This window comes from Ammodytes marinus (genome assembly GCF_949987685.1).
Source record: "Ammodytes marinus genome assembly, chromosome: 17".
NCBI classification, from domain to species: Eukaryota; Metazoa; Chordata; class Actinopteri; order Uranoscopiformes; family Ammodytidae; genus Ammodytes; species Ammodytes marinus.
The window spans coordinates 11,802,057-11,815,268 of NC_137221.1; the positions used below are offsets into that span (position 1 = coordinate 11,802,057).

General features: G+C 39.8%; 1 protein-coding gene across 1 annotated transcript in view; it reads left to right on the plus strand.

Annotated features, from left to right (window-relative positions):
• Positions 1-13,212, plus strand: part of csmd3b (CUB and Sushi multiple domains 3b) — a gene marked incomplete at both ends in the record, with an annotated part of 320,381 nt that overhangs the window by 96,773 nt on the left and 210,396 nt on the right. Inside the window, one exon of the mRNA XM_080046015.1 lies at positions 8,920-9,032. Coding sequence (XP_079902141.1) covers positions 8,920-9,032 — 113 coding nt within the window. The remainder of the gene's footprint in view (positions 1-8,919; positions 9,033-13,212) is intronic.

Consider the following 13,212-nt stretch of genomic DNA (forward strand, 5'->3'; position numbering starts at 1 on the left):
AAAAAAAAGGAAACAGAATCTACGATTTAAAAAACACTACAGTAGCCGGTATTCTACTCCGTAATTATACATTAGACTGTTATGTGTATCAGTTCATGTCAGTTTCAGAACTTGTATCTCGAAACCTCCGGGGTTGACCGGGGTGTTAATCCACTATTCCAACCCAGTGAGAATGTCCCTCCTCAGCGGTGCACAGGGAGCTGTGAGGGCCCAAGTCACCTCCAAAGCCAAAGGATGAAAACCCCACTTCTCCAGGATGCACCACAAAATGGCTTTTCTTCCCTGGGCATCACTGCAATTCAGAGGGGGATTAGAATTAATTGATGTTTGCACAGCTAGTTGCCAAAAAGTGTGACATAATGACACACCGAGTCGGCTGTCCCCGACTCGGAATTTTCTCAGTCGAATCGGATCTGCCTGTTCAAACCAGAGATTCGACTATTCGTGATACTATTTGTCAATCAGAAAAGTGCATTGGAGTGAGATATTTGACCGTCAATCCGAAAACAGTTGAAAACAGACTTTAAGACCACCGAAAACAGAGCTTAAAATAAATAACCTCCAGGTTGGATATATTTAAAAAATCAGCTTACGAGTGAACCGGGGAGTTGGAGCGCACCTGAAGCGCGAGGGTGCCCGAGTCTCGGCGAGCCGGTGGGAGAGAAACAACACAGAGCCGGTGAAGGCTGCAGATAATGGTGAATCGCGAGAGTAAAAAAGACAAGATGCTCGCGGTCTACAGGGGCTTAATTGTTTCCAAGGCGACCTATCTTTATTACAGCACATAGCAGAGCAGAATCAATAGGCATATATGGTGCGCAATTTGCACAGCGCAAACGTATACATCTGCTTTGGTTTTTTCTTTTGCCATTTCCTCTTTAGTTTTCACCACTCTTCTTCTATGGCGTCTGACCTGACGTGACACATTAACGCCACCTATTGCTCTGGCATGAAAACGTCAGTGTTTTGCTCTTATTTTTCTTTTATTATAATGTACACTGACTGAAAAAAAAAAAGACGATAGTTCGACTTGAAGAATCTGCGTCGACTGCGGGGGTTCCCGACTGATGATTCGAATCATCGACTTTCAGGGGGCAGCCCTAAATGACACTATTCCGACCAGACAATCTTGTGTCGCTGAGAGCTTGTGACCATTTGCAGAGCAAGAGTAGTTGTTCTTGATTTTGTGTCATGGTTCAATATCATAATTTTCATTAGCCACAACAGATATGATGTGATTTCTGTCAATTTTGATTTACCATGGTCTACCAGTAGCTACAGTGAAATAAATTACACACGAGTATTCCTTATCACTCTTTTTTGGGTGTATTAAGTGTTTATTCAGCTTATCAGATATTTCAGGGACTGAAGAAAGCTAAGAGAGCTCCTCAGTGTTCCCATATAGCCCTCTAGAGTCTATGTGATGAATGGAGCCGGTCAATGAGTGGGGAGTAAGGGTGACCTCACCAGGGGGCCTATGTGTTTTTATGTGTATCTGTATCTGCTGAATTTACGTGTGTGTGATTAATTTAATGGATAGCATGCTTCCGTGGTCAAGGACCCTTCTGCACACATATGAACTCCCATACAAATACACAGGCACACTGAAATACACACACCGAGTTTAAGGTGGGTAGCCAATGAGTGATTTACAAGACACACCAGTGACTATTGACCACATGTACTGTAACCTGAAAAATGACTGCTTTTGTGTGTGTGCGCGTGCGTGTGTGTGTCACTCAGGCTACTGTTGTTAATCAATCACTCACTACAGACCCTGAACTTTGGACTTGAGGAAAGGCAATAAATCTACTAACATGAAGGGGGAAGAGAAGGAAGGAGGAGAAAGGGAGGCACAGATTATAACAACAGTTTTTTGATACAGAGGAAGCTGCTCTTTTTATGTTACTTCTAGTATTTCACTTATTTTAATTAGGGATGCACCGAAATGAAAATTCTTGACCGAAACCGAATAAAATTAAACAGTTCGCCGAAAGGCCGAAACCGAATACCGAAAGAGGCTTTTGCATTTTTGTTTATTATTTAGTAAATTATTTCAACATTGCATACATTAACTCCCAAATGTTCTGCTCAAACATAGCCTACAACTAAAAAGCCACCCTAAATAAATACATACATACATACAGTAAAACCTTCAAATCTAAGAGTAAAATTAATATTTTACTAGGAATTAATTTGTGAACCACTCACTGATTTTTACCTTGACTTATATGAAGATGAATCTACAAAAAGATCGACTTATTGCCTTCTTTAATTTTTTGCAGTGCAGTGCAGGTTGAGTTGCTCTAAAAAAAAAAGCTGCACCACAGCTCCCACCGTAATGTTCAGACTTCAGAATTTGCTTCAAAGCCCTGATCATAACAATGAGAGGCTTTAAACGATGTCCATGCTTAGGAGGTGATTGTAACTTTTTTGTCTGTAGACTGAAACTAACGGGGGGAGGCGGCTCGCTGTATTCAGGCTCGAGAAATGCAATCAGATCGTAGGAGCCTTTCCCCCAACAGCGCTAACGGACAGGATATCTCCGGTTATCATTTTAGCTGTCAAACTAAAGATTTTTTTGCGCGGCGGCCCTCACCGGCAAGGTGTCACTGTGAATGACACCGTTACCAACTGTCACACTGTCACAGAGTTTCACCGGGTGAATCGCTGCTTCGCTCGCGCAAGGCTTTTGTGTTTCTATGGTGATTAAACATCAGTCTTGGACGAGCGTTTTAACTTTATGCTGCATAAAGCATTGCACTGTCTGCGCCGTGTTTCATCCATTTTGAAAAAATGCTCCCACACTGGACTCTGACATAGAGCTGTTAAGCGGAAGTGGTTTACTTCCGGGACATGGGACCTATCGGCTCGAAAAATTACAACGGTAGTCAATGGAAAGAAATGTATTATTTTCTGGTCCCAGTCATGAAATGCCATCGATTACACATATGTTTTGTATGGATTTAGATAATATTTTTTCGTGCAAAGAATGGAACAATTTAGCGAGTAGAAGCTGGATACGGTCAGGTTTTGTGCAGAGCGCTTTTGTGGACTACAGCTCTTCGCTGCTCTTGACACTTATGATATACGTCACCACCACTCGCACCCACTTAGCTCAGAAACATGGCTGTGTCTTTAATGCACTTTACCGCCTTCTTTCAATGACAAGACAAAAGTCTTCAGCGTGGCTAAAACCACTACACAAGTGGACATGTGGAGAGTTTCAATTTCTCGAGTGGGGAGATTGTTGGCGTTGTCCACGCCAGCCATTAGCATTAGCATTAGCATTAGCACTGTCAGTCGAGAAGTGGAGGGAATGTGTTGAGGTGACGTCACAGAGGCGACAAGACTTGTAGTTGTTCTCGTAACATTTTTTCAAAAGCCGTTAGACGAATAATCATACAACATACCGTCAAACTCTTCACATGAAAAATTATCATTTAGACCCATACAAAACATAAATGTAATCCAAGGCATTTAATGACTGGGACCAGAAAATAGTAGATTGCTTTCCATCGACTCCCATTCATTTTTTTTCAGCCGAGAGGTCCCATGCCCCGTAATTCCGCCACTTCCGCTTAACAGCTCTATTTTCATGCACCCACCAAACTGCTCCTGCTGCGCGCTCACAAAGAGACGTGGACTCGCATACACGGTTACGTCTCTCTTTACTGCCATTTCCTGGTTTACAAGCGCGCAGCTCTTTATAAAAACATATTTCCTTCGTGTCATTTAGTTCGCCAATTTTCGGTATTGTTGTTCGGCTTTTTAACAGTTTCGGGCCGAAACCGAAAATGACTTATTTTGCCATTTTCGGCCGAACTTTTTCGGTGGCCGAATGTTCGGTGCATCCCTAATTTTAATACTATTAACATCTCTCGCATGTTGAAGTTAATGGAGTAGACTCATTTAGAGTTGAATTTGGGGTACTGTTCTTTTTGCTTGAATTTCTTTATGATCAGAGTCCCTTTTCAGTGAAACAACACATGGTTGCTCCAGCTATTACACATGGTGACCCCACAAATACATTAGTAAACTAGATATTAAACTATCCCTCTATTCATTTGAATAAAATGAATGAGGGTGAAGCATTAACATTATTAAGATTGAGAATTTTTAGTCCCGTGCTTTAAGTATTGTTTGTGTGTCAGTTTAGACAACTGTCATTTATCAACTGGTTCCAAATCAGGTTCTGGTCAGGAGACAATAGGACAGATACAGCCAGAAACATCATTATGGGTGTCTTCTCGGTGTTGTCACTTTTGAGTTAATATATTTGTTTTGTCATGTCTCTGAAAACTATTTTGTGCCAACAATACACTGATTGTGGACAAAACACACACGAATGGAAGTGTAAACCAAAATAGCTTAAAAAATAATGTAACTTTTTTGAGAGTTCAGTTTTGCTGTTTACATTTCAGACAGGACAACATACATTCTGACTTATGATTGATCTGAGTGGGAAGGCAGGCATAGACAAAAGTTTAAAGAAAGGCAGAGGGTTGTAAACAAAGAAAGATATCCTGCCTCCTAGGAAACACAAACCTGTGCAAAGAAAGTAAATGGCTAGGAAACTGGCACAGTTACCATTCTCCCAATGGACAGAGTTAGGAGAGCAGACAGGGAGGGAGAGAATGAAAATACAAGCTGGATAGAGGGACATGTAGAGATACTCGAGGAAGAGGAGGTGTGGGGTCAGGCTTCAGGTCACTATTAACTCAATGTAACACACACATACACACACACACACACACACACACACACACAAACTGAAAGTCACGTTCACACATTCATACACTTCCTCTGCTCAGTCAAACCTACCCAACAGTCTCTCGGTAGTGCTACTTTTGTGGTTAGGGACGTGTAGCTACACATAAATTGACAACAGCAGAGGGAAAATAAACAGCCTTTAACATACAGACTTAAATACTGAGCTCCCATCCACATTAGTCCTGATGAAAATGTATTTAAATTGGTACTGATGTATTTCTTTTACATTACATTACAAGTACCTTAGCCTTAAAGTAGATGTAATCAAATGAGATTAAGTCACTCAACAATAAATGTGTAGTAAGTATAGCCTAAACACATGCATTGTTAGAATAAACCTGCTGTAGCAGTCCGACACCCTTAATCTCCTATTTAAATGTTAGACATGTGATGATGTACTTGGCAGCCCTGTATTTAGCTGTTGTGTTAATTGTGAATTTGCTGTTTATTTATATAGCAACTTTCAAAAAAAAAGTTACAAAGTGCTTTACAAAAATAAAAAAAATTGTAGTTCAAGATCAAATTATTTAAATATAGTTCCAAAGCAGTAACTTTTGGGGCAGGGCTACAGTGCTGAATAATTCTGATTAGAATGGGTAGGTGACTCGCAGCGTCAGAAAACCGTTACTGTGTTCTATGTGTCTTATTCTGTCTATCCATCTTTCTGTTATTTTATTTTTGTAGTTCATCACTTCAACCCTGTCTCTCCTTCTTTCATTGCAGTAATAATATCTTCTCTATGTTGGCAATAAAGACACCATCAGATACAAGGGAAAGAGGGTAGGAAGAACAGAGAGGGGGTTTGACAATCGCATTACCCAGACAGCATAGTTGCCTTTTTGGAGAACATAAAGAAAATGGTTGGTCTCTATCTGTGTGTGTGTGTGTGTGTGTGTGTGTGTGTGTGTGTGTGTGTGTGTACCCTTATATTTTTGTATGTGTTTGTGAGAGAGCAGAGAAAGCACTCTGCTGATATTAGCTAGTTCTTCATTCACTTGCTAATGTGATTTCACTCTATACATCACGCACACACACTCACACACACACACACACACACACACACACACACACACATATACTGTATGCATACACAAGCGCACACACTCCCACAAGAATAGACCTTGAATTTAAGACATGTTCCATCTTTCTTCCACTTTCTGTAAAATATATTTTGCCTTTACCTCATAAATCTCAAAACACATGAATCCACACTCCACAGATACATTGTTACACAGAAAATAGAGTGTACTGGGGTGTAGGTGGTGAATATAAAGTTTGTTTCTGCAAGAGTGGAGCATTACAAATGGGATATTGGAGAGGAAGAGGAAGCAAATGGTTTGAGTTTGATTGACATAACAGGATATTTGCTTTTTTATGCTGGCTTTGTTTTTATCAAGAAGCTCCTTACATCACAATTAATGCACACATCATTCTAAAAAGATATTCCATGTTCTTTATTTTCATTGCTGAATGTCTTTTGGATCTTGTTGGATTAAAATCTGACAAAGATATGTCAAGCCACACACAAATCCCCAGAACACACAGCCAAAAGGAGTGTGGCCAACATATACAGTTTTAATATCCTGAGGCACAAGTGCAACCGTGGTGCTAAGTAATCTCAAAAAGAGGTTGAAGCAAGATGAATAATGTCAGAAAGACGAATGTGTTGTTAGTAGGTGGCATGGCAATGAGGCAGACTTCAGTCTTTGCCAAACTCCATGCTTATTAAAGCTCAGAAATAACACTGAAATGAACCATATTTCCTTTTGTCTCATTGAACCATGGAAGCAATTTTAACACACACTGTACGATTATACAGAGGGTGGAACATAGTACTGTTGTATCTTTGTAACAACTGAATGATGTGTGTCAGTGAGAGCAGTGAACTGTATGGTTGAAGAAGTGGCATGAGTTTAAAACTAAGTCTTGCACTTAGTTCATTTATGAAAGTCATCATTACATATGTGTTAGTTCAACTAGATTGTAATAGACATAACTAAACGGCACATTTCTTGTTCTTCTCGTTTTAACACCACCCTCTGTAAAGGGGCCAACCCTATAGAAGCATATGTACATCTGGTTAAGTAAATACAAAAGTGTATGGAATTGCATCTGATTTTATGTTATATTAGCAGATGCAAACTGGTCAGGTGAAAAGATATCAAGAAGGCCAGTGATTAAATACAAAGGAAAGCTCATTTTTAAAGGTTAGAGAGAGACAGCGGGGAAGATATTTTCAAAGAGGTAGACATGAGAGGACAGAATCACCCAAAATAGGACTGCAGCAGAAACGAGAAATACAAAATAGATTAGGAACAGAGGGACAGATTAAAGAGATGGTGGAGGGCTCGTGGCCACCATTTGATTGATATTGGACTAGATGAGAAATAACAAGAAATACAAGTTTAGTCAGTTTTAAGTCAGTTGAGAAACGCAAATTAAGATGCAAGGAAGGGCCAACTGAAAGAGACATGGGAAACAGAAAACAACACAGAGTGAATTGACATAAGAGACGGAAGCATGCAAGAGGCAAAGCTGACGGACGGAATGATTAGAGGAAAGTGCACGTATAGGAGAGGAACCAATTCAAGATAACTTTTGAAGAAAAATTGCAGGAGAGATGGCTGATGGCAAACAAGAGCGGAGACATGGAGAAAGCTGACAATGGAAGAGAAGATATACAGTAGTTCTGAGGGCGGGCAGGTTCTTATAGAATTTTTAATTTTTTTTTGCTGAATGAAAGCTTAATAAATTAAAACTTGGAAAGAGAAAGTTAGATGATAGGACCGATTGAGAAGACAGATGAGTGCACATGTTCAAATAGTTCTGTTCATCCTCACTGGGCATGCTATGCTCAAACCTCAATTTTAAGGTTCCCTTATAGATGTCACAGGTAGATTTGTCACAGTTTATCTTGTCACAATCACGTCAGATAGTAAAATATTACTTTAGGGTAGATTGATGTTCAGCCATGTTGCAAAGTATCCCAGATTGTACACTAAAGGTTGAGGGTAAGAAGAAGACACATGCAAGGTAAAACGATAGGAAGTAAGAGAGGGAGAATGAGAGATATACTGTAGGTAGATGTGACAGATAGAAAAGAAGAGAGAGGAAGGCAGATAAAGTGGGGAGGAAGTGAAGAGGGGAGAGACAGAAGAAGGTGGGCGACAACGCCAGAGGAAAGGATGGTACGAGTGGATTGGGGGAAGAGGAAGAGAGATGAAAGAGGAAGGGAGGAACGGAAGGAAGAAGGGAGGCAAAATAAGAGGAGGAATGGAAGCTGCGGGACAAGAAGAAAAAAAAGTGTCGCAGTGGAGGGGTTTGGCTCTTTTCCATACCTGAAAAAAAAAATCTGGCCTTCTATTCGTCTTTCTCTCTCCTCCCTCATCTAATTTGAGGAATGTTAAAGCTGAATGAACACCACCATAGCTGTATATAAGCTAAATTGTGGGAGAATGCACTCAAACATGGACTACAGATTAAAAGCAGCCTTGCCCACCTACTTGACTCCTGTTTTATTGTTCATCTATCTGTACACAATCAAATTTCCGTATTGCTGGTTAGTGTACAAAGGCTCACATTCCTTGTTGGTACAGTGGGTTTCAGTGCAGCTTCTCTTTATTTTTTCAAATAATGGAGAGTTGTTTGTGTTCTGCCTCAGGGGCTGTTTTCCCGGCAGTATAATGGTAAAAACAACATAATCAGCTTGTTATAAAGGAGGGTATGAATTGAAATAAAAGCCATTGGAGGTCACTCTTTCTGTCTCACCTGGTTTATAACATATTTCTTGAAAAGGAAGCAAACATTTTCTTTCCACACTTGCGTTAGCAACATAATAAAGTAAAAGGCTTAAATAAGGAATACAAAATGACACACATTTCAGCTATAAAAAGTGGAGATTGTGAACTTTCTTGATCACGCTGTAACAAATACATTCTGCACTCTTCCAAGCTCAATTTACATTAAATTGTGTACAACTGATGAGTATGTCTCGTCTCATGCTAATCTCTTTGGAGCTGTATGTTAAAAAAGCTGTAAGGCCTTTTGTGTTGTCAACAAAAGATGGGAATGTGTCTTCCCTGAACGTTTACTGTATATGGTAATTTGTTGATAATGTCAACACATCTCTTCTCTGTGTTTCTACAGGCTAACAGGTTTCCAGGTGCCTCCTCCTGTCACCAGCACAGGAAATGTCTTCTCTTTGAGGTTGACCAGTGACTTTGCCGTCTCTGCACACGGCTTCAAACTCAACTATGAAGGTCAGGAAAAATCTCCATATGCATTTATGTCTGTGTGTGTGTGTGTGTGTGTGTGTGTGCTGCTATGTGTGAATGTGCAGGCTGTGCTTTAACCTTGGCTTTTGGAAGATAAGAAAATTAAGAGAAATGTTAATAACAACCATTCTGGCAACTTATTAAATGTGCGATAAAAGAAATCCTGTGGGTGTAAGCTATGCAACAGGCATTCAGACTGCTTTGGGAGACCGCTTGCCTCTGAACTCAGAGGTGATTATGAAGGTTGACTGTGGTGTTCACCTAAACAACCCTTTCTGATATTTGCTAGACGTACTTAACTCAGCACGGAAAGGACTCTAATGGGTGACACGTTCATTCCTTTTTCAACACAGGAGGCTGTCACACTTAACGTATTTAGACAGGAAAGCTTTTGCAGAGAGTGACACAAAAAGGTAATAGTGTGTGTGCCTGGTGCGCCATAACTTTTATGTCACTTTTATATATACTTTTGCGATACATTTTGAGCCTCAATACAAATGATTAAGGCTCACTTGTATGCTCTTGTTATTTAATTAAAAGCTAAAACAAACACGTTCTTTCTCTGACAAACATTGGATCATTTAGGTATTGCAGAACATAAGAAATAATCCAATTTAATGTGAATTTAACCATGTTAAACGTGATGACGTTGTTACCAAGGAGTTTCAACATTTTAATAGTTGAAAAGTGTGGAAGTTGCTTCAAGGGGGAAGAATTGGCCCTTTGCAGGTGTAGCTAAAGTGTCCCCTTTCACCCTCTTCCTTTAGGGTGTGAATAAACAAACATGGTACCATTTGCACAGATTAAAGAAGAGATATGAATTGTTGAAGTTGTGTTTAAAATTAGAACTCACTATGTATCAGCACCATGTCCTGTGTGCATTAAAGATTTTAGATGAGATTTAGATTAGAACAAACTTTGATGTCCTTAACGAGGCTGTTAGTTCCAGAGCGTAAAACAGAAGAGCATAAAAACTGTCTACCGGAGGCACACACATGACACCGAGCAAAACTAACAAAACAAGTACACAATTATGTCGCTCGCCTGCTATTTACCGAGCACATCAATTGAGACGTCAACAGCTGGCAAGGTGACAACGCTGTCATCCCCACATAGTTCAATTACATTATTCTGTATGTTGTATGTCATTTAGAAAGGACACCGTAAAATAGGTTTAAGCAATATGTAATGCACATTAAAAAAAGGAGGTTTTGCAAATTGCAATTGGGCATGGATATTATTTCAACATATAATCACACACTTCTTACTCGCATCAGAGCGCTCTGTTGTAATGGATATATTAAAGTTGCAGAGGTAAACAAATATTTTATGAGATGTGGTCATGCTCATCTAGTATTTATATTGTAGTAATGTGTACTGCTGGCATACAATCATATGAAAAAGTTTGGGAACCCCTCTCAGCCGGCATTATAATTGACTCTGCTTTCACAAAAAAAATATAAAAGTGGTATGTCTTTAATTTACCAGGAACAGCTAAGTACTGGGATGTTTTCCAAACAAAGATTTTTTGAAAAGCAGTATTTGGTTGTATGAAATAAAATAAAATGTGAAAAACTGGCTGTGCAAAAATATGGGTACCCTTGTGGTTTTGTTGATTTTAATGCCTGTAACAGCATGTAAAACTGATGACTTTAAACACAAAGTTGGTTGGATTATGTTGTTAAGCCTTGAACCTCATAGAAATGTCTGTTTAATCATGAGAAAATTTATTTTAGGTGCCTAAATGCAAGTTGCACTTCTCTTTGACTCTCTGCTGAAGTGAGACAGAATGGGATCATCAAAACTGCTCCCAAAAGATCTTAAAAACAAAGATTATTCATTATCATGGTTTAGGGGAAGGCTACAAGAAGCTTTCCCAAAGGTTTCAATTGTCAATTTGTACTGTAAGGAACGTTGTCAGGGAATGGAAGGACACAGGCACAGTTGCAGTTAAACCCAGGTCTAGCAGACCAAGAAAAGTACAAGAGCGGCATATGCGGCGGATTGTGAGAATGGTTGCACACAACCCAAAGATCACCTCCAAAGACCTGCAAGAACATCTGGCTGCAGATTGTGTATCTGTACATGGTTCAACAAATCAGTGCAATTTGCACCAAAACATCTGTATGGCCAGGTGATGAGAAGGAAGCCCTTTCTGCGCCCACGCCACAGATACAGTTGCATGGAGTATGCAAAAGCTCATTTAGACAAGCCAGATTCATATTGGAAGAAAATGCTTTGGACTGATGAGACAAAAATTAAGTTATTTGGTCTTTATAAAAAGCAGATGTTTTGGTGCAAATTGCGCTGAATTGTTGAACGATGTACAGATACACAATCTGCAGCCAGATGTTCTTGTAGGTCTTTGGAGGTGATCTGTGGGTTGTGTGCAACCATTCTCACAATCCTCCACCTATGCCGCTCCTGTTTTTTTCTTGGTCTGCCATGCCTGGGTTTAACTGCCACTGTGCCTGTGTCCTTCCATTTCCTGACAACGTTCCCTACAGTAGAAATTGACAATTGAAACCTTTGGGAAAGCTTCTTGTAGCCTTCCCCTAAACCATGACAATGAACAATCTTTGTTTTTAAGATCTTTTGGGAGCTGTTTTGATGATCCCATTCTGTCTCACTTCAGCAGAGAGTCAAAGAGAAGTGCAACTTGCATTTAGGCACCTAAAATAAATTTTCTCATGATTAAACAGACATTTCTATGAGGTTCAAGGCTTAACAACATAATCCAACCAACTTTGTGTTTAAAGTCATCAGTTTTACATGCTGTTACAGGCATTAAAATCAACAAAACCACAAGGGTACCCACATTTTTGCACAGCCAGTTTTTCACATTTTATTTTATTTCATACAACCAAATACTGCTTTTCAAAAAATCTTTGTTTGGAAAACATCCCAGTACTTAGCTGTTCCTGGTAAATTAAAGACATAACACTTTTATATTTTTTTTGTGAAAGCAGAGTCAATTATAATGCCGGCTGAGAGGGGTTCCCAAACTTTTTCATATGACTGTATCAATACTGAATGTGGATTGTGGCTTATTATAGATCAATGTACTATAACCAAGATAGAACTGGTGAAGGGCATTTAACAGAACTAAAACTATAAATCAGTATTCTGAATGAGCGTCAGTTATTGGTGCATATGGTGGAGTGTGTGGTAAATGTTAAGGACCGATTGGCACTGTGGCTAAGATGTCAATTGAATTGAAAGCAATGGTCACGGCCAGTGTTTACATTGTTTGTGTGTTTTCTATTTACACATGTGGTACCTCATGAATCTTACAGCATGGTATGTATCCTATAGGTCAGTATTCAACTTGTTATTCAGGGTTGTGAAGATGTTTTGTAGGTTTATCTATGCTGGAGATTATTAGCAGATGTGTTAAAGGGGTAGTTCAGGATTTTGGACATAGGGCCTGATTCCCAAGTTAGCCTTGGTGTTCTTTATCAGTGGAGACAGTTTTTAACACATTTAATTCAGTCCTTGTAGTTGCAGGGTGCGCTCGTGCTAAGCTAGCGCACGACATTGGGGGGATACCTAGCCTGCTACTAAAACAGCCTTCCCCACTCCACAGTACACCCGAGGCTAATCAATTATAACGCCAGACTATCGATGTACAGGTAAATGTCTGTGTTGATAGAATAATTTTAGAAATTAAACTAGCCTCGCATATTGCATTTTGAGGGACTTGCTGTGTAGCAGTGTGTATTCCTGCCAGGCTGCGGCAGCGGCGGACTAATACCTAGGTTACCGGATCTATAATAGTTTGTTTACCTGCTGCTCTCATAGTTACAGACGCAGAGTACAGTGCACGCATAAACTCATGCTCTTGTTATGGAATATATCCTATATGTTTGCAAGATTATCTCTCTCTCCTCCTCTCCCTCTGACACTCACACAGGCCCTGGCCCTTTACAGACACACATGCGCGCGCAGACGCACGTAAATAATTTTGTAATTATTCTGCCAGGGAACTTTTGCATGTAAAGTTTACGAGCTTACAAGAATTTTCTATCAGCATACCTAAAGTTGGCAAATAAATAGCCCAGCCAGGTACCAAGTGTGTAGCTATACCATTAGCTAACGTTGTCACTCTCCAAAATGCATGTCATCATCAATCTATCAGTAGGCTAACATTATGAAAGGGGCACGC